Genomic DNA, 21836 nt, shown 5'->3' with positions numbered 1-21836 from the left:
GAAGCTATCCAGGCTGCACATTAATACCTAGCGACAAATCCCACTCGTTCAAGCAGATCTCCTCTCACACACTTTCTGTCGCTTCTCCGCACGCCCACGCTACTTACAACCCCCCTGGGTGTACGACATCGACATCGACCGCTTACCCCGTTCCAATTCCAACATAACTGGCTTTCGCCCACCCCTGCTCTCGCACCGGGTCTGTGTTCAGCTCAGCCGTTCATCTCGGAACGACGCAGTTTTGCCGTTAGTTCCACCCAGATCCTATTGGACGTTCCGCGGACGCCCACGACTCGCTAAAGACGCATTCCCCCGCTCTCACGCAACCTACCGTGCGATCGCTCGAGGCATCAGGAGCGGACCGCTTGGACCCCTCTGCGACACTCTGCTCTACTCTCGTTGGAACAGCTGCCGCGTCGTTCTACCACTTGTACTATTCTGCTTAGCATTGAACGGCAGAAGTACAAGATACCCCCTGGTTGCCACTCGTTGCATTGAATCGTTCTCGGCTCCGACGCATCTAGAGGAACATCACTCTTTCGTGTTACCACTCGCGCGCAGAACGGACTGGACACCCAATGCGCGCTTCTTCGCACCAGTAGTCCAACAACCTTCCCAACTCTGGCTCGAATGATCTCGACCGTTTCCTTCGGCCCTTCGCCGCCAGGCGCTCGCAACCGCTTGAGCACAAGCTCATCGCCCCAGCCCTCCATGTCGTCCGCTAGCGACTCCCCGTTTACCACTCCCAACTTCGATTCGAACATATTTAGCCCGTCGGAATCACAATCAGAGGAGCGATCAGATGTACGAACGGGTTCCCTCGAAGTAGTACCCAAGGTGGAAGAGACGGAACTTCAGTTGGCCGATGTCAAGGAAGAGGCGTCTCCGGAAGACACACCCATCTCCCCAACCGAACCTGTACGGATTCGCCGCGCCCGCGGCCGACCCAGGATACACCCTCCTCGCTCACCTACCACTCTTGCTAAGCAAGCAAAAGCCCGATCGAAGACGGGGTGCACAACATGTCGGAAAAGGAAGAAGAAGTGCGACGAGACCAAGCCATTCTGTAATTGTGCCCTGGCATCGTGATCATGGAACAGGTACTAATGCTGTCCAGGCCTGTCGTGTCAGAAGAACAACATCCATTGCGAAGGCTACAAGCCCGTCGAAATCTGGAAGAGTGGAAAGGAACGGGCTGCAGAAGGTATGTGGTCTTGCATTGCGTGTTTGCTTTTTGGTAGTGGGCCAAGCTAACCTTCCAACAGCTCGGAAGCGAAGTTCGGATGTCAAGTTCGACCTCCCGCCTCTCATGGAAGGAGTCGAAAATGATCTTGACCGTCAGCTTTTGCAACATTTCTCCAGCAGAGCGAGTGCTGTCCTAACGTTACACGGGGACAAGTCGTCGAACCCCTTCACCAAGATCCTATTGCCCATGGCACTTCAACACGAAGGCCTGATGCACTCCGTGCTGTGCCTGTCGGCCTCTCACATGTACTCGGTCACTCCACTACAGGAGTACGAGGACAGGCAGGTCTTTCACCGGGGCAAGGCTTTGCAGCTTCTCAAGCACGACATTGAACGGCAAAAAGCTGGTGAAGGTGGTGTAATGGTCTACGAGGACTCTAACGTTGCTCAGATATTACTGCATCTTCTGCATTCCATCTGCGATGGTAACACTTCCGGCGAATACCGGATGCACATGATAGCAGCAAAACAGATCGCCATGACACAGAAGTCTTCCAACCCCGAGTTCCAGACCCTGTTCGACGAATTCTTCTACTACCACTGGATCGCCAGTCAGATCACCTCCCTTGACGGCACCGAGGTTCCCATGATGGACGACTTCAACCTCCCTTTCAAGATCAGCCCGGAGACCGCGGGGTTGATCGGTGTTTCTGACGGACTCTTCGGCTTCATATCCAAGATCAGCAACCTGCGACGAAAAATACGCAGTCGCATTGACGACAAAGAGGAGCCTGTCATGGACTACGAGGCATTACTCGCCGCCCATGCCATCGACGCCGGCCTTCGCGGATGGGTATGCCCCCATCCACCCGGATCTCCGCGCTACACCATCTCGATGCTCTATCGCCAGGCAACCTGGGTCTATCTCTACCGCACAACGAAAGACTCGAAGCCACACCCATTCATCAAGAGCGCCGTCGACGACGGCATCCGATACATCAACGAACTGCCAGCGGAAGGGTGGGTCCAAAGTAACGTTCTACTTCCCCTGTTCTTGATCGGGTGCGCGGCATTCGAGGAAGAGCAGCGTGTGGAGATCAACCGGGCGTTCAACGGCCTCATTGCCTGCACAGGCCTAGGCAACATCGGCTTCGCGAAAGAAGTCGTTGACCAGGTCTGGGAGCTGATGTCATCCCCCGACCCAGAGGTGCAAAAGGAGAGCTGGGATTGGGAGAGGCTGATAAAACTCCGGGGCTGGGACTTTCTCGCTACGTGAGCCCTGCAGGACGCACGAAAGAGTTTTTCTTTGCCAACTATCGGATTGTGAACGTTCCGCATGGGATCTTCACTCACCAATCTCGGCTCATCACCATAGGAGAGTCGTTATCACGTCGCTTGTTGGCTTGGTCGGCGTGGGACTCGGGTCCTTGCGCACGGCTCTCATGGCGATGCCACAGCGTCGGCATGTGGAGGTACAACACGACCTTTGAGGTTCAGACTTGGCATTTAGGGTTCCTTATTCAATCGGTGTTTCTGCGGGCGCAAAAAGGAGTCATGATATCTGGTGGGTCGTCGGAGGGCGGTTTACAAGGCTCGGACCGGCAACGACGCACTACGGCCTCACGATTAGGTTGCATTGGCTGGGTGTGCTCCCGACGGTATTGTGTTATTGGTATGGGAAAACGGCACTGCATGTCTTCGCATTTACTTCGGATTGGATTTTTCATGGGGCACAGTTTTGTTCTTGGCAATGTTTTGTCTCGCACACAGCCCGTGTGTTCAGCCGGGCGGCGTTTGGCTTTGGGCGGTGCATGTCAGATCGCGATGCACTCAACCCTGCATGGGCGAGGCATGCTCGTACACATGGCATTGCAGCACTTGTTGAAATAGGTCCGATAGCAGGCCGGCATTCCCTTATTTCTCAGTACGATGACGACACGTATATATGCAGGTAGCCTCACGGCACAGAAATGCACGCTGGTATCCACTCCGCTCACAGAGCTCTCATCGCAACGTCGCAGGGAACGCATGGCTTAATGGGCGATCACGATCTGCCTCGGTGATAAGGTGAGGAGCTATAGTGCGGCGCTGGTGCACACGGTAACCGTAAGCACCAACCGTGCCACAGCATCTAGATTCCTGCGGGCACGTTCTTCCTCCAATCCGCTTACCAGCAATCAAACGCTTTGGCGAGCTTCCTCCGCGACCTCGTTGGAACGAACTCATCGCCTGGCGTCGCTATGGGATTCATGACTCGAGCGCGCAGCATGCAGCCACAACTCAGAAAGTCCATGTGCATATAACCGGGCGATGATCATCAACATCTTTTCAGAAGCGAGTAAAGTAAGCATCCACAATGAGAAGAGTTATCCTTCATCGCACTGCCGGAGCCCACTGTAAAGCGACACAAGCCGTTAGGCAGATCGGCCCAGGGTACCAGGTTCAAAAAACGGCATGCGTGGGGTGTTGTCGCACATCTCTTTGTCGCGGCTTGGGAGGGCGGTTACGGTTACGTTCGTCCGGCCCAAACCCGCATCCGATGGGACCGGTACACTTTCCCCAGCGGCGCAATGACGAACGTTGCTACCAGCTATGCGGATTCAACAGCGACAAAGCAGGAAAGCCACGGCACGCCATCGGTCCTTCTGACCTGGACGATCTGGAATGCAACCCCCCACGCTTCTTAGGCAGAGTTGGGGGGTATAATCCGAAAGGCCCGGTGGGAGGGTCTGAATATATAGCCTGATTCGAGGGAACGCGCCGTCGGTACCTGACACTAGGTCTCAATGGATGGACGAGAGGAGCAGAGAGCATGGTCCTGAGACGATGTCGATTTCTTTTCATGGTTCAATGTAGGACCGATGTCGTGAAATCTTGCGCGACGTTGCGCACATGGCCTGACACCCAGTCGCGTGGGTTACTTAACGTCACAGATCGAGGGTATACGTAGTCACACACGCAAGGCGAACATCGAGAGGGCAATTTCTGACACCTTCCGTCATCTATTCCAGCCTGACCCGATGTCCCCTACAACCACATGATCCCAGAGACCCCAGCGATAAGCCCGGGGACAACAGTAGGGTTACAGCAGCTACCCGTTGACTCCAGAGTTCAGAGTCTAGAGCCATCAGACCGTTCGCATCTGAGTCGTAAATAGGTCTCTGATTATTTCCGAGGCCACCCACCGATCTACCTTCCACTTACTCACTTGGTGATGTACTGTATTCATCTTACCGGTACATACCGGATCTGGGTACGTACTTCGCATATATCTGTCGTCTGAACATGGATATAACTCCGACCCTGAGAGATACATACGCGACTCGCGATGCAACACAAAAGCCATGAACCACTACTCGTACGATGGTGCCTGCATATGCAACCTGCATGGAACGTCCTTCATCCTGATAATGCCGGTGAAAATGCCAGATTTCGGGGTGCATCACTGGCTTCGTGGGATGTAGACGTCAAACCCTACACCGTTATTCGCGAATAATCTCACACCGATGTCAGCGTAGCTAGCTGGACCCAGTCCACGAGGCAGGACGCGCGTGGCGGTTGACGCAAGCCATCAATATTCCCAGTCTAGTCGGCATAGGATAACGTGATTGCTTGTCCATGCGAACTAGATGTCCGGATAGGGTCATATGCAGCCTTGTTGGCTGACGTCCTTCAACGGACCTGCAGCTGACACGAAGAGCGAGGTTGTGTCAGCATTCCACAGCATCGCGTGGCTTTCGGCCATCAAGGCCGCCCATGGCGAGTGTCAGATAGAAAGTGTGGCATTCACTAGGATGCAGCTTGTTGTCGTGGATCGGAAAGCGGCAGGGTGCCCAGGTGGTGATGGATGTAAGATATCCACTATGCAAAAGCTGGTTAATGGCCAAGGGCGTGATACGTGCCTAATGGCGATCATATGAGCCGCAAAACCGTTGCGACATGCGACGGCGTCGTAAGTGAAGGCTGTCAATAATCGTGGAATGGAGGTGGCGGAGTGCCAGTGACAGGCTTGGAAGCAACGTCCGGCGCGCCAAAACTTTAGTATCCAAATCTTTCTGCCCAACGCGCTGCCTATACGGATTCGACATTTGACAATATTGTGGCTGTCCAGAAAGCGAAACATCCTCAGAACGCACCCATGAAGCTCAAGACATCATTGGTGATCCTACGTATGTAGGAATTCGGCATTGGAAGCCGTAGTCTCGGTCTTGGTACACATTGGAGAAGCAAGATGGTACATCTCCCGCTGTCTTCGCACCTGCATTTCATCAAGACAACAAGATCTGGGACTAGCCGGTCCGTTCGCGCATCTCCGCGCATTGCAAACTTGGAAACGACAGCGGATTTATTTACCGTCCGCAAATCAGGCCTTCAAGATCGATGTGAATAATGGGTTGGTGGAACTTCCTTGGAATGCAACTCGGAAAGTTGGCCCTGCCCAATAGCACGCCGCATCGCGCGAAATACAAAAGGGTGTTCCGACGCAAGACACAGGGGGCAGCTGTCAATTGCAGACTCCCGAGGCTGTTCTGCTTTCTTTATCCAGGTGGATACCATTCTTTCTGGAGATCGAACAATCCTCCCGCTGCCGCTACTGATTCCGCAAACTTTGTTGCTGGCCCACTCGTCGCCGAAAGCTAGATATGAGATTTCGGAAGCGATGTGGAGTTCACTCGTAATCGGGCCGTGAGACCCAGCCCCTCGCTCAGGTAGGGAGGCCGTCCCGAATCTTTATCGTGTGAAGAGTCTCGCGTAAGGCGTGGTACGTATCGAGGTACGTACCGTCGGTAAGTGAACAGTGGCTCTCAGCGTCTCACGCGTATACTATCGCAGTCTTTCGTTCACACTGAATCGGGTTTTGCTCAGTAATCACTCTTTTGGCCCTGGCTCTATATCTCATACGGGGTTCCACATGTTCAAGGCCGTCCGCGTTTTAGATCACCTGCATCCTCAATGTCTTCTAATGCGGGGTGGTTGGCATCATCGCGCCCTCCGAAGCAGACGCGCACTATCGAAAGGTCCCCCGAGGAGCCAGCACCACGCAATGCAACGAACTGTAGAACAGAGAGGAGGCCTAACCAACACAAACCCTGAGCAATCGCCTCGGACGTCTATATTTGTACCCTTTCTACTGGATGTTCGAAGGTTTGATTGGCAGCGTCGTTTATTTTGCTTGCTCAAATTCCATTTGCATAAAGATGCATCTCGCGCAGGATTCCGCTACCCAAGATTGGCAAGTTGGCTGGAACGCTGCTCTTCCGAGCTGGGGTTTTGCCCGCCCCCGGTCTGAACAGCTCTGCGAGGTTGAACCCTCGTCCATACTGTCAGCCGTAGCCAGGCTCGTCGAACAACACCAGTTCTTCGCGATGTGAGTTGCTAATATACAGCAAGCCATCGAATTGATTTTGCAAGTTTCAAAGAACGAGCTGCGAACTATAGAAAAGTAAGAATGAGACCTGTAGGAGAAGAGTCCGGCCAAGCCCCTGCATGCAGGTCGGCTGGCAAGCGAGGCGGGCGTGTTTGAACAACGTCGTATCGCGCCAAAGAATCTCCGTCGTGACATGTGAGCGGCGACTGAAGAAATCCATGCGCGCTGCGCGCTTCATCCTTTGCGTCTGCATTATCATGAAGATTTAACCAAACCCCAGGTATGGAGTCACTAGAGACGATGGAGCCAGGGCCTATGCAGGGAAACGAGGAAGGGCGACCCTCGGCGTCAGCTGGCGCTCCGCCCGGCCCCAAAGAAGAAGCGGCGCCTGCAACACCTCCCACAGCACTCCGCGGAGACTCCACAACTACCGATCTCAGCGACAACCACGGCATCTCATTGCGCGCAGTTGACCCTGTGTCTGTGCGATTGGAACACCTCACAGTTTCAGTCGATGAATCGCCAACGGCACTTGCTCGTGCCTTCTCGAAGAAGAAGGCGTCACCAGAGACCAACCATGTCAAGACTATACTTGACGACATTTCGGCGGACATGCCAAGTGGAAGCCTCACAGCCATAATAGGTGGAAGCGGAAGCGGAAAGACATCGTTACTCAACTCCATGAGTGGGCGTTTGGCAGTAGGAAACCGACTTGCCACTTCAGGAAGGACCCTATTCAACGGTAGTGAGGACGTATCCGGCATCAGGAGCGCATATGTCATACAACAGGATATCCTTCTACCGACGCTGACTGTTCGGGAAACACTGACGTATGCTGCGCAACTGCGACTACCCTCTTCTGTTGATGCGAAAGAGAGGAAGCAGCTGGTTGAAGAAGTCATCTTGGAGCTGAGCTTGAAAGAAGCTGCAGACACCAGGATCGGTAACAACGCGCACAAGGGCTGCAGTGGCGGAGAGAAGAGGAGGACGAGTATCGGCGTCCAGCTCTTATCAAATCCCTCGCTTTTGTGGCTGGATGAGCCGACCACTGGACTCGACTCGACAAGCGCCCACCAGGTGGTGAAAACCCTCCAGACTCTTGCTCGAAACGGACGGACCATCATCGTCACCATCCACCAACCGCGCTCCGAGATCTGGGATCTTTTCGACAATGTCATCCTCCTATCACGGGGCAGTCCTGCGTATGCTGGCAGCGCAAAAGACTGTCTTCCGTACTTTGCGAAGCTCGGCCATGAGATGCCTCCGTTTACAAATCCAGCGGAGTATCTCATCGACGTTGTCAGTGTTGACAATCGGAGCGTGGAAGCAGAAAAGGCGGCACAGGATCGAGTTGGTCGCGTAATAGAAGCATGGCGGACTCATTGCAGCAGTAGCGTTCAAGAGAAGTCCGAACCACCAGCTCCGGCCACTACGATGACGCACGATCAACGGAAGAAGCAACGTGCCAGTAGAACGTCGCTCGTCCAGCAGACTCGCGTACTTACCGCACGAACATGGACTGTGACGATTCGTGACCCTATGGGTAAGACGTTTGATATGAGCTCTATAGATTGAGCGCACGCTAACTTCGTTGACTCTAGGTCTGTTTGGAAGTCTTGTCGAAGCCATCGGCATGGCAGTCATTACAGGATGGATCTTTTTGCAGCTGGATGGCTCACTATCTGGTATACGATCCCGACAAGGAGCATTGTACAATGCAGCGGCGCTGCAGGGTTATCTAATCCTACTCTACGAGACATATCGACTTACGACCGACATCCAACTCTTCGACGAAGAGGCACGACAAGGTGTTGTCAGCATACCAGCTTTTCTCATCTCCAGACGACTAGCCAGAATTCTGCTCGAGGATGTACCAGTGCCTCTCATCTTCTCGCTGATCTACTACTTCTTCTGCGGATTTCGCGCGGACGGAGGCCAGTTCCTTACGTTCTTCGGTATCATACTGTTACACCAGTACATCGCCGTATGCTTCGCTATGACCTGTGTCGCGTGCTCAAGACACTTCGCTGGAGCGAGTTTGGTGGCTAATCTAGCCTACACCTTACAGTCTATGGCTTGCGGTTACTTTATCCAGTCGAACACGATCCCCATCTACGTACGCTGGACGAAGTGGACAGCCTATGTCTTTTACGCTTTTGGAGCATTGTGCGCCAACGAATTCTCGGGCTCTTTCTACGATTGTCCATACGAGGGCGGACGATCAAACCCAGCCTGCAAAGAGTACGATGGAGAGTTCATCATGGACTCTCTTGGCTTCCCGAACAACTGGGTTTGGAGGCCAATACTTGCTCTTCTTGGATTCGCCATCGCTTTCTACGTGGGAGCGGGAGTTTTGCTAAAGTTTTGGAATGCCGAAATCGCCATGGCTCGTGCCAGGCCATCAAACACGGACGCCTCTGCTGGCAAAGAAAAGATGAGCGAGCGTGTGGCAGATAATGTCCGGACGATCGACATCCGTTTAGAGGGCTATGGAATGGACGTGGAGAAACGATCGCTACGGAAGCGCTGGACCAAGAATATCATCAAGCCTCTTACCGCCGACTTCTTCCCTGGATCGCTGAACGTCATCATGGGACCTTCGGGCAGCGGGAAGACTTCTCTGCTAAACAGCATGGCGATGAGACTCAAAGACGACACATCCACGCGGTACAAGCAGTACGGTACCATGAGCTACAACGGCCTCATCCCGGCCAAAGAGGTCGTCCACTCCATCTGTTCTTTCGTGACCCAGGATGACGATGCACTGCTGGCGTCGCTGACAGTGCGCGAGACGCTTCGTTATGCAGCCGGTTTACGACTTCCGAAGTGGATGTCGAAAGAGCAGAAGACCCAGAAAGCCGAGGAAATCTTGCTGAAGATGGGTCTCAAAGACTGTGCAGACAACCTCATAGGCAACGATCTTGTCAAAGGCATCAGTGGTGGCGAGAAGCGCCGAGTAACGATCGCTGTGCAGGTACTCACAGAACCTAGAGTGCTGTTGCTTGACGAGCCTTTGTCGGGATTGGATGCGTTCACGGCACTGTCCATCGTGGACGTACTTCGTGGTCTAGCACAAGAAGGTCGCACACTCATCGTCACCATCCACCAACCTCGTAGCGACCTCTTCGCGCATTTTGGTAACATTCTGCTCCTGGCCCGCGGCGGACACCCCATCTATGCCGGCCCTGCCGACAACATGTTGGGCCATTTCGCCAACTTGGGCTACGAGTGTCCTCGTCACGTCAACCCAGCGGATTTTGCTCTCGATCTGATCACTGTCGACCTTCAGCATGAGAGACGTGAGGCCGCCAGTCGGAAGAAGGTGCGCAAGTTGGTCGAGTCGTGGAACGCTGATGTCTACCCTGTCGCTCGGACTGGGTCAATAACTACGCCGGCTGAGCTGGGAAGTATGGCACGAGAACCATCATCTTTCGCTGCAGCATACTCGATTCTGATTCGACGTGCGACGAAGAACATGTTCCGGCAGCCAGACATTCTGATCGCGCGTGTCATGCAAGTTGTCGGATTGGGTATCGTGCTTGCGCTCTACTTTGCACCGCTCAAGACCGACTACGAATACGTGCAAAACAGGATGGGATTCCTTGTCGAGATCGCCCCGCTCTACTTCGTCGGCAGTATGTAACCCTCCTATCCACATCCTCTTACCACGCTAACCTCAGTCAGTGCTCAACAACATCGCCGTCTACCCAATCGAGAGAGACGTCTTCTACCGCGACTACGACGACCGCATCTACGGCGTCGAAGCCTTCTTCCTCACCTACATTTCCATCACCACGCCCTTCGAGATCATAAGCTGCCTCGTCTTCTCCGTCCTCGCCGTGTTCGCCGTTGGTCTAGAACGCAACGCGCAAACGTACTTCATCATCACATTCAACGCCTTCTGCATCACCAGCTGCGGCGAGAGTCTAGGTATCGCTTTCAACACGCTCTTCACCCATACTGGCTTCTCAGTGAACTGCATGTCGGTTTTCCTGAGTGTCGCGCAGGTCATGGGTGGTGTGTTATCGCTCGACGTTCCGGACTTCCTGCAGGCGTGGAATCATCTTTCGCCTGTGAAGTGGGCTGTTGGCAATATGGCGCCGTATACGCTACGTGGCCTGGAGTTTACATGTGAAGATTGGCAAAAGGTGAATGGGCAGTGTCCTATTCAAACTGGACAACAGGTGTTGGACTTGTACAAACTGAACAAGAACCCGGAGATGAACCTCATGGCTCTGGGGATTTGCGCTATCGTTTATCGGTTCCTCGCCTATGTCGTTCTGAAGATGGTGAAGGAACGCTGGATAAACAAGCTGTGGAGGAAATTGGGTGGCGGTAAGAAGAAGCAGGCGAACCAGGCACCGTCATCAACATAATTGACATGCACTTATGCATTACGACATTAGCAAGTGGCTCGAGAATTGATTGATCAAAGATTCATGAACATCTTCATACACCGTTTACTCATTCATCGTTGAAGATAGCTGAAGTGATGCAGTATCATCAACATCATCCAGTAACAACAAATAGACCCAGCGCCTACCATGCATGCAGAAAGCACCAGGCCATCATAAGACGTAATCCGTGCCAGCAGCGAGAAATGCCAAGAACCGCCGAGTCCAGAAAACTTCTTCGACACCATACAAAACATGCAGCCAGCGTCTAGAGACGGTGGCCCCAAAGATGAAGGCTGTTACCGTTCCCCCTGTTCCTCGTATTGTCCCAACCAGCATCCTTCATCGTCAAGACCCTAGAAACCGCGTCGTTGTACTTGAACGTTTGACCCTTCTCCCACAAACCGTTACCCAACTCGATACACTCCGTAACTGCGCAATGCTCCAACTCATCTTCAGGAGTACCATCGTTGCAGATCTGAATGAGGCGGTTGAGACCGGTGGTACTAGCCGCAGCGAGTGGTTCCAAAGGCAGTTGTGAGCCAGGAGAAAGCCAAGGGCAGATGTTGCCTGTGATGCGGTAGAAGATGGTGTGTTCGGCCGACTCGACGAGCATGACTCCCGGGGGGATGCCGCCAGCGATCTGACCGACATCTTGCTGCGCAGGCTGATTTGGGTGTCCGTGGTTGCCGTCGTGGAACATGGGAGCGGGGCGGAAGTGTTGAGCGCCTGCCATACCAGGAGCCACCATGCCAGGCATCATGCCGCCGCCCATCATCATACCAGGCATGATTCCACCAACAACCCCACCCATAGCAGGTACATTACCGAAAGCGAGACCACCTCCCGCCCACAGCGGCGCTGCTGGGGCGAAAGGAGGCACGACGCCGGCAATAGCGCCTGGAGGAGGCGGTGGGAACGGTACACCGCCCGCGTGCAGACCAAAGCCTATACCGTGATGAGCGCCTGGAAGAAAGTTGCCCGCGCGGATAGGAGCAAGTGGACCGCCAGCAGGCCCCATGTATCCGCCCATCATGCCGCCCATCATAAAGGGGTCCATGACGCCGACAGGTGGGAAGACGGGTGGAAACGCACCTATACCGACACCACCGAATGGTGGAGGGATGCCGTATGCTGGTCCGCCGATGCCAATGCCGAGGGGAGGGCCGTAGATAGGGGCGTGTTGCTGTTCTACGACGAATTGGGCACCTCCTGCGGGTGCGCCGGGTTGATGAGCTGGAGGTGCAGGACCGGCGTTATAGGGAGGAGGTGGTGGTTCGCGGTTGATGTTGGGGTTGTTACCGACGTTGGCGAGCCAGGGTTGACCTACGGGAGGGCCAGCAGCCATCAGTGAGCAAGGTAAATGTATGTAATAGAAAGCAGGGGGTGGCAGCTGGTGTCAGGATGAGCTGGCAGATGTGATGGCTCTGATTTGAGACACCTAAGAGATATAGCAACAGAGAGAGGAAGCGAGAGGATGAAGGAAAGAACAGAAATGTATACAAGCCTGGGTCTTCCATTTATATGTATATGTGTAGTGCTGAGGCTGCGTTCGATGGTCTGGAGATGCGTGAAGTTGGAAGTGTTGGAAGTTACGAACAGCGGAGGGTTCACATAGTATTGCGGTAGTTCAGTGTGCCCATCAATGGGGGCGGTCGCCGGGTGTGATGAGGACAGAGGTATGTTTGAATGTCGAACACGTCAATACATCGCCATTGACCATCTTGTGCAAACAGGTCATTACACTACCCTGACAGTCTATAAAACAGCTGCGCGCGTGACGATAAAGAAAGGACTGTGAATCTCAGCGAGAGCTTGTGATGTAACCTGGAGTTCGCAGTAGACGCCGATAGAGAAGCAACATGGAAGGAGTGGCAGGAAAAATAGAGAATCGGGATAAATCCTTTCGCTCTCGATCGAGTCGACGCTAGTTTGAGCACATGGCAGCGAGGGGGTGATAGCGCTGAGGTTGGAGCTGCGACACAATCTCAAGGTCGCGAGCGGCATCATGGCGGCCAAAGAACGCTAGCATCGGACATCGGCGTATCGAGCGGCCGTTCGCACGTGACCTGCGGCACAACGTGCGCTGCCCGCGGGCCCATGGCAGCCCAGCGCCAGCTTCCCGGCGTCCGCAATGCCTCCCACTTTTGCGCTCAACTATGCTGCGCGTTCTGGCTATGTCCATCACCTGCGTCCTATAATCAGACATGCAACATATCCATCAGCCCTAAACCGATTAGCTCGCGATCGCCTAGCGAAATGACACCGTCCGCGAACCTACCGATACCACCGAGCTGTGGCGGCCGACATCGAACACGACGCGAGCTCGTATGGTGAAACTTTCAACAAACATGATCAGTATATGATACGAAGCGATGAAATGCTGGTACCGAAGTAAACGAGAGTTATGGGAGACATCTGCTGCCGCATGTCGGATTAGCTGATCCAGTACCACAATTTCGGGCAGCAGGACACCGGCATTCAATGTCGACCGCCGGCGTCTAACCAGCTACGCTATTGTCAGGCCCACTACACGAGCCATTAGGCGATAACAAGAGGCCGGCTCAGATAATCTGATCATTTCTAGAGATAGAGTAGTGCTTCAAAATATTACTGGTCGACTTTATCAGCATCGGCATTCATTCAGACTAACCCTCACGATACCGGTATCTCGGCTTCTCTATCGGCCTGCTAACATATCCCAGGAACAAACTGCGGAGTGTGGAGTAATCCTACCAATATCTCCGCAAAACCCACTAACACCTAGGGCACACGTAGGTACCTTGTCTACTTAATCATTAACTCTGGCTATCTTCAAGTCTGCCACATTCGATCGAGGGACGATTATTTCACCGCAAGATGTATGTCTCCATCACGGTCTGGACAGGCTTGCTATACACCTTGACGCAGGTACATGCATCATCACAGACCCTGGCGAATCGGCCATGGCTAGATCCAACACTGCCAAACGAACAGCGATTGCAACTTTTCCTCGACCAGTTGAGCAACACCCAGAAATATGCTATGGTACAAGGCGATACCGAGCTCGATGACAACGGAACTGGAGTCAACCCTTGCATAGGACACATCTCTGGCAATGAGACTCTCGGGGTACCCTCAATCTGCATGGGAGATGGCCCAGCTGGGGTTGGAAACAACTTAAACAACGTCACCGCCTTCCCTGCCCCAATTGCCGCCGCGGCTTCGTGGAATACTACCCTCGAGTACGCTTACGGACAAGCATTAGCCCAAGAGCATATGGCAAAGGGCCGCAATGTCGTTCTCTCACCGACTATCAACATCCTCCGGTCGCCACTATGGGCCCGCGCAGCCGAGACCTTCTCAGAAGATCCATGGTTGACCTCTCGAATGGCTGTGGCGGGTGTCCTCGGCGTCCAGAGTCAAGGAGCTTTAGCTTGTCCCAAGCATCTTGCTGGGTACAATCAAGACACTAATAGATTCGGGGTGGGTCCTGATTGGGATACTGTTGACGTTCACATCGATGAGCGGGTGCTGCATGAGCTTTACCTGCCTGCTTTCAAGGCGTCTGTTCAAGAGGCAGATGCGGCTTCTGTCATGTGTTCCTACAATAAGCTGAACGGGTTCTTCGCGTGCGAAAACGACTGGCTTCTGAACACTACATTGAGACAAGAGTGGGGGTTTCAAGGCTTCGTTGTCGCCGATTGGTACTTCTCCACACGAAGCACGGTTGGCGCTGTAATGGCTGGTCTAGATATCAGCATGCCTGGAGGTTCTCTCGAGGATTCATATGGATTCCCAGCCTACTACGGAGACCTTTTGGTTGAGGCTGTCGAAAATGGGACCATACCAGCATCGCGCATCGACGATATGGTTGCAAGAACGTGGCGGTATATGTTCAAGCTTGGAATGGTCGACAATCCAGTCACTGGAGATGCAGAGTCGGTGGCAAGAACACAGTCCCACCTTGACCTGGCTCAAAAGATGGCAGAGGATGGCTCCGTTCTTCTCAAGAACGACGACAATACGCTACCTCTCTCGCCACAGAAGTACAAGCATGTTGCCGTATACGGTGTTGACGGGACCAACCAAAGCCAGGTTACTGAGAACCACGGCGGCTTCGTCATTGACACGACAATGGTAGTGCAGTCGCCTTTCGACGCATTGAAGCAACGAGCTGGCAAAGAAGGCAACATGACAGTCACTTATTCTGAAACCTATCCTGGTACCGGGCAATTTCCAACGGTGCCTTCTAGCATGTTCGTCGACGGTGGTCTGAATGTCACATACTACACGACTACTGACTTCTCTGGACCCATCAACCAAACCGACTTTGTACCCAACATCACCTCGGCCTCATTCCCCAAGGAGCTCTGGGTATCATGGCCCCAGGTGTTTTCCTGCGTATATGAAGGCACCTTCAAAGCTAACACAACCGGGATGTACCATTTCTCCCTAACCGGCCAAGGAGACGCCATACTTCACATCGACGGACAAGTCATCGCCAACATGTCGAAAGCGAACTTTGGAAACACCGTTCAAGGTATCGCGAACTTGACAGCCGGAGATGAGGTTTCCTTGGCCCTGAACTATTCCATGGGCTACTCGCTGTCTACTGGCGCATATGGCATCACACTGGGAGTCGATGTAGGCAACGAAGCAAGGGACGAAGAAGCGATTTCGCTCGCAGAAAATGCTGATATCAGCATCGTCTTCGCGTCCGACAGGCATTCCGAAGGTGTTGATAGCAACATTGGCCTTTCTCTCCCCGGCGACCAGGACGCAGTCATCTCTCGGATCGCCAAACGTTCGAAGAAGACAGTAGTTATCCTCAACACCAACTCCGCCATTCTCATGCCCTGGATCGATGAGGTAGATGCCGTGATGCAGTCATGGTACGGAGGCCAGCAGATTGGCCTGGCGCTTGAAAGATTACTGTTCGGCGATATTAGTCCGAGCGGCAAATTGCCGGTGACGTTCCCCAAGACACTGGGTGACGCTATCAAGATCACGGCAGATCTTGTTGTACCCTACGAAGAAGGGCTGAACGTTGGCTACAGGTGGTACGATGAGCACAAAGTCGATCCGCTGTTCTCATTTGGCCATGGACTCACATACTCGACGTTTGAACTGGACAATCTCGCCGTGCACCTCGCAAACTCTACTGCCACATCTGATTCTGAACGCGCCATTTGTTCCACAGTTTTGACAAACACTGGAACAGTCTCTGCGTCGGAAGTGGTTCAGCTTTACGTGTCGTATCCGGAGGCAGCGCGTGAGCCTCCCAAGCTGCTCAAAGCATTTGCTAAAGTGTACCTCGGGGCAGGTCAGAGTACAGATGTTCTTCTGGAGGTGCTTATGGATGATTTGAGGATCTGGTCCGAGCAGAAGAAAGACTGGGATTTTGTACATGGCGAGTATAACTTCCTTGCCGGATTCTCGGCGAGCGATATTAAGGTAGAGGAAAAGATGGTTCTTTAGATGTGCTACAATAAATGGAGTTCGAGTGTACAGTATTATCGCAAGTTATTGATCATGTGACATTGTCAACGGCATTCAGGTTTGTGACAAGAATGCGCCCTGGCCAATATTAAACCCAGCGTTGGCGAACAAGAAGGCCCAGGCTTCGTCGTCTACAAAGTCAATATTGAAGGTTGACGCATCTTCCGACGCAGCATCAAAGGTGGTCTGATCATTGTACGCTGGGGTAATATCAGGTCTCTGCGTAGTCTGCGCATGGGCGGACGCAGGTTGGTGGCTGGCCGGGTCCACGGCTGCGGCGGACGCGGCCGCTACGTGCGAAAGCGAAGATGTATGACGCGCCTGCATTGCTTCGTGCTGAGTGGAAACATTGCGCAAAAACGCTGCTTGTAATGCGCAGCTTGTGCTGGTTGGCGCTTGGAGTTTCTCGAATACTGTCGCAGCATTGCGAATGCTATCCAGCGCTGGCATTTCCATCTCGGACCGGATATATGATGGTGCTGAAAGTAAGAGCTATATCCGATGTAAGTAGTTGGCTTTATAAAGGTGAGTTATTAAATACCTTGATGAGGAATACTGCGGCATAGGCGATCATGACATGCACACTGTCCTGAGCAAAGTACAATAGTTGAGATGCCGAAGTTTCAGAAACGAGTTTAAGCATGTCGAGTGCGCTTGAGTAGCTGTTCCATATAGCTTCTGTATCGACAGAAGTCACAATATCCTTCAGTTTGATGGATGCGCGTAGTGAGGAAGTGTATAAGAGTAGCCGCGCGTAGCTGCCATAGAACGGGATCAGAAATGACTAAGAAATGGCGGGCGAAGTCAGTACACTTCTCGCATCAGTTCGTGCATGAATCTTACTTACATGACAATCCTCGCCTCGCTCAGATACTTTCCCAGTCCACCTCTTTTGCCAATTCACAATTTCTGCATCAACCATACGTAGCGTGGATCGATAGCGCGACGTGTCATTTCTTTGCTGTTGAGCATATTTTGTCGTCATCATCTCGAAGTGGGTGGACGTGATGAGGCGAAGGGATACAAATGCGCAAAGTAGCCGGTCATTGGCCATCTCAAGAGGATGTAGGTACCAATTGCTCACTGATTCTAGATAGTTGCTCCTCTCAATCATCCAAGGTTTACCGGTCTGCATACTGATGCTGTACACATGTCAGTATCCTATGATAAGTTCGAAACCATCCTACCCCTACCTTCGGTCGTAGACAAAGAGCACCAACCAGGTTCTTTCTATGTTCCTGAATCGCACCGATTGAAGATCAGTCGTATTCTCCGGGGGTCTCATGCCATCACTCCCAAGATGATGCCATCCAAGCTCGATGGCCATCCTGACAGCGAGGCCTACATTTAACCATGCACGGTTATCGCGAGGCTCCTTCCAATATGTCAGAATTAGTATGGCCTGAACTGTCTCAACAGATTTTGCACCACTGCGGAAGCTCTCCAGGAAAAGCTCTTCAGCATGAGAAAGCAAATTTTTGCGTAGCGCAGGATGCAAAAGCTTTGCCGCTGCCGCCAAAATAGCGGTAAAAAGGAACGACGACATCTCCCGAACGTACTGGAAGGTATGTAGCGTAGGATCCAATTGGCTGATGAAGGGGTTGAGGTGCTTCATGAATCCTTCAAACAAATCGGTAGCAAAATGAAGGTTGACTACGCCTCTGCTGATTGGATCATCATCGGAGGTGCCCTGTGTGCATTCCTCTGAGGCATGTCCGTGTTCAGTACTGAGCACATTCTGCAAGGAGAAGTCTCCTCTTGTGATCTGTCGGTTGAGAATGTCAGAAAGCCGGAAGCCTCTGTTCTCCGTCCAGAAATCCTGGCTTGAACGTTGCATTGACTGGGGTCGAGAACGCGGTCTAGAAGCTGACCTTTGAGCGCGATGTGTATCTATTGACGGATTCGCATCACCCACTACAACAACATCATGATCAACATGTTGAGCTTCATCATCCCATGATGTTGTCGCAGCATCCTGCTGACTTCTTGAGCCTGATTTCTGCAATCTACAAAACACATCAGTCACTTCGTCTGATGGAAAAAGCAGGAATGGCGAACTTGAAACCATGCTTTCGACCGCGCCGGTGGTCAAGAAAGTCACACTGTAACGACTTGCGCGTACATCTGACACACCGCGTATTTTGCGCCGTCTTGTGGCACTTCATCTTGACTTTGCGACATTGCAGGCAAGCGTGTGGTCTTCAAACAGATCAGTCACGCAACTGCAGTCGACCCGGAGCGGACTCACACGGCTTTCGGGGGTTGGCGACCAGGCGCGTCATCAACCTCTGTCATCTTGAATATGTTTATTAGACATTGAGATCAGACCGGACTGGAACGGACACAATAGTAATAGTTGGGTAGTGTGTTGTTGGAAAGAGTAAGGCATCCAGGTGTCTTATCGCTATCTTCACACGCTAACCGCTTTGGAAGCCTTCCCGAGGTCCTTTCTGACATGACACCTGCTCCCATCATTTTCCCTCCACGGCATTCAAGGGGAAAGCTCGACGCCCACTTACAAAGCTCTTGCAGCGATACGAACATCTCGGAACCGCTGACCCCGCACGGCTCTCTCAAACCGGACGCAGCACCAGGCTGCGACTTCGGTCCACTTCTATCGTTCTTGCAGATCGCCGGTGTTCTACTATAGATTGAGTCGCCGGTGGCATGGCACGTGCCCTCATGGCCTTGTGCATCCATGCACCATACCATCGCATGGGTTTTTCCTCAAGACCTAGGTAATTCAGGTCAACATCAACTCAACGCACATCTAGGTACTACGCAACTAGCAACATGACGCAAATACCACGTTCGAAGGCCAAGACGGCGCACGTCAACATGATGACCGATACCATCATAGCAAACCTACCGGCGGATGCACTTCGAAGCGTGATCAGAGTCATCTTGACAACGGAGCCATCAGCTACAAGCATCCTAGAAGAACAGACGCGAATCTATCTCAAGAAAACCGCCAATCAGCCCGTCGATCAGCTGTTCCAATCGACGACCGAGGGGGTTGCCTCAACCTCGAACTTCACATGGGCCCAGCAGCGCCTACGTTGCGCCATAGGATGCGGATTGGTTCTCGAAAGCTTCCCAATACTCAACAAGATCGTAGACGAATCCGTCAGCCTTGCCGATCAACACACCGTGCCTCGGTCGACAGAACTCAACCATAGTTTAGCCTCTGTTGACGGTGATATCGTGCAGGCATTGACTGCGATTCAAAAGCGCCTGTTGTCCGATAGTGGTAGCAGAGACCTCAACGAAGAGGAGAGACCGGTTATGGACTCGCTCTTCACTTCATTGCTACGATGTCACCAAAGATGGCTTGCATCTGCACAAGACTTTCCTTTTGAACGAAGCACTGCAGTTCTTGCGACTATGCTTGGCCGCGAAAGCGGTATACCGACACTGGCCCATCAGAATAGCTCTTGCCAAAGTCAAATTACCGGACGGAAGACATCGACCTCTATCGAGACTTTCAAAGTCAAGGGTATCGAGCTGCCGAAGCTGTTCGCGGGCCTCTGGCAACTGTCTAGTCCATCATGGGGTACTGCGTCACAAACACAGATGTTCAAGCAATTTGCAGAGTACATTGCAGGTGGCTTCACTGCCTTCGACATGGCTGACCATTACGGCGATGCTGAGGCTATATTCGGACGCCTGAGAGCCTCGCTAGCTGAACCTGAGGCCGTTTTCGGTGCCACGAAGTACTGTGTATTCCACAAGATTACCGTAACCCCCGAGGTCATCGGCGCCAACGTCACAGAGCGGTGCCAGCGCATGAGCGCCAGCAAGGTCGATCTTCTGCAATTTCATTGGCAAGATTACAATGACCATCAGTATATCGAAGCGCTGCGACTGTTGAAGCAAGACGAACGAGTTCGACATCTGGGCCTTTGCAACTTCGATACAGCGCGTCTCCAAGAAGTCATTGACAGTAAGATTGATGTCGTTACCAACCAGGTCCAATTTTCCCTTATCGATGCACGACCGCGATTTGGAATGGGCGAGGTTTGCACGCGACACAATGTCAAACTCCTCACATATGGCACTCTTTGTGGAGGCTTCCTTGCTGAGAAGTGGCTCGGCAAACCTGAGCCACAGTTGTTTGGCCCCGATACAACACCTTCTCAACGGAAATACTTTGAAATGATCCAGACTTGGGGTGACTGGGACCTGTTCCAGACGTTACTGCAGACTTTGAAGGCTATCGCGACCAAACACAATGTCTCCATCTCGAATGTCGCAACGAGATGGGTTCTCGACTTCCCATACGTGGGGGCCGTCATCATTGGCGCACGCATGGGCGTTAGTGAGCATACGGAGGAGAATCTGAAGACGTATGGATGGAAGCTTGATGAAGAAGATCAGAGGAGCATTGAAGAAGTGCTTGAGAAGAGCAGAAGAGAAGAAGTATTCAAAGTCATGGGCGATTGCGGGAGTGAATACAGGTAGAAGAGAATTTTTGGCCTATGGCTTGTACATCAAACGGTTTTCGAGTAGGTTCCAGAATAGCTGGTAAACCTTCGTCAGTAATATGGTCTGGTTGTGATCACGGGCGCGTCGCGTCATTCCAGCCCGCCCGTGCGCTCGCCTCATCTTCATGTGCCAGCTCTGTACGATCTCTCCCTGTAACCCACCACGCGACCGCCTCTGATGCTCATGCCGACCCAGTCCTCTCCTATAGGGACGCCTTGCGGGTTTCGAAATATCAGCAACTGGCATACGCTCGCAAGCGCCTACATCGGCTGCCACGGCTGACATCACCGCCAAACACGCGCATCATGCCCGCACCACGCGCCTATCGGCCATCGCCTCAGCGTCCATCGCCGCACCGTCGCTCCCAATCCTCACGATCCAGGCTACCGAGCTACTACACGCGTGTCACTTCCATGTCCTGGATGTGCCGCGAGATAAAAACATCGTCGCGCGATTGAGGGCATGGTGGGCTGGTGCACCAGCTCTTAGCATAACGATGGAGACGATGATGGGTACGGTGGTCATACTGGTGACATTTATTGGGACTACCTAGAGAGCTGTTCGCAGCCTCTAGTGACGCCGCGACGCTTCAAAAGCTGGATAGATCGATATCGCGACTGTGTTGAGCGCAACAACACGTCTACGAACATATGCTCGGTGTGCGCTTGAGACCCTTACACCTACACATTCATCCCCGCCAAGGCTCCTAAGACCATCTCGTGATAGTCAATGCGCCGAGTGAAGCACGGAAAACAGATATGGCATGCGTATATCTCACTCCAAAGCTCAAGAGTTTCCTTCCAGACCAACCACCGTGGTATCCGCATGACTGAAGGTCCGCAACCCGGTTCGTATGATCTTGAGCTGAGATTTACAATTCGGATCCGGACATGCGATCAATGCATCCGTGGACATCCAATCAT

General features: G+C 52.9%; 6 protein-coding genes across 6 annotated transcripts; 4 read left to right on the top strand and 2 right to left on the bottom strand.

The window, feature by feature from the left end:
* Window positions 1-630: 630 nt before the first annotated feature.
* J4E84_007784 (uncharacterized protein) lies at window positions 631-2461 on the top strand (the record flags this gene model as incomplete). The annotated part of the gene is made up of 3 exons (XM_049390364.1): window positions 631-1066; window positions 1118-1204; window positions 1266-2461. The coding sequence occupies 3 exons, from the start codon at window positions 631-633 to the stop codon at window positions 2459-2461; spliced, it is 1719 nt and encodes a 572-aa protein (XP_049241824.1).
* Window positions 2462-6835: 4374 nt separating this feature from the next.
* Window positions 6836-10929, top strand: J4E84_007783 (uncharacterized protein; the record flags this gene model as incomplete). The annotated part of the gene is made up of 3 exons (XM_049390363.1): window positions 6836-8096; window positions 8155-10188; window positions 10238-10929. The coding sequence occupies 3 exons, from the start codon at window positions 6836-6838 to the stop codon at window positions 10927-10929; spliced, it is 3987 nt and encodes a 1328-aa protein (XP_049241823.1).
* Window positions 10930-11215: 286 nt separating this feature from the next.
* J4E84_007782 (uncharacterized protein) lies at window positions 11216-12295 on the bottom strand (the record flags this gene model as incomplete). Its single annotated transcript, XM_049390362.1, has 1 exon — window positions 11216-12295. One exon carries the CDS (start codon window positions 12293-12295, stop codon window positions 11216-11218), a length of 1080 nt encoding a protein of 359 aa, XP_049241822.1.
* Window positions 12296-13806: 1511 nt separating this feature from the next.
* On the top strand, window positions 13807-16407 carry J4E84_007781 (uncharacterized protein; the record flags this gene model as incomplete). The annotated part of the gene is made up of 1 exon (XM_049390361.1): window positions 13807-16407. One exon carries the CDS (start codon window positions 13807-13809, stop codon window positions 16405-16407), a length of 2601 nt encoding a protein of 866 aa, XP_049241821.1.
* Window positions 16408-17617: 1210 nt separating this feature from the next.
* J4E84_007780 (uncharacterized protein) lies at window positions 17618-18265 on the bottom strand (the record flags this gene model as incomplete). Its single annotated transcript, XM_049390360.1, has 1 exon — window positions 17618-18265. The coding sequence occupies one exon, from the start codon at window positions 18263-18265 to the stop codon at window positions 17618-17620; it is 648 nt and encodes a 215-aa protein (XP_049241820.1).
* Window positions 18266-19221: 956 nt separating this feature from the next.
* Window positions 19222-20889, top strand: J4E84_007779 (uncharacterized protein; the record flags this gene model as incomplete). The annotated part of the gene is made up of 1 exon (XM_049390359.1): window positions 19222-20889. The coding sequence occupies one exon, from the start codon at window positions 19222-19224 to the stop codon at window positions 20887-20889; it is 1668 nt and encodes a 555-aa protein (XP_049241819.1).
* Window positions 20890-21836: the final 947 nt, after the last annotated feature.

This window comes from Alternaria hordeiaustralica, assembly GCF_023758085.1.
Source record: "Alternaria hordeiaustralica strain BMP 2776 chromosome Unknown scaffold_18, whole genome shotgun sequence".
In the NCBI taxonomy this organism is placed as follows: domain Eukaryota; kingdom Fungi; phylum Ascomycota; class Dothideomycetes; order Pleosporales; family Pleosporaceae; genus Alternaria; species Alternaria hordeiaustralica.
The sequence above is the reverse complement of the archived record's forward strand: the minus strand, read 5'-3'. Positions and strand labels throughout refer to the sequence as shown.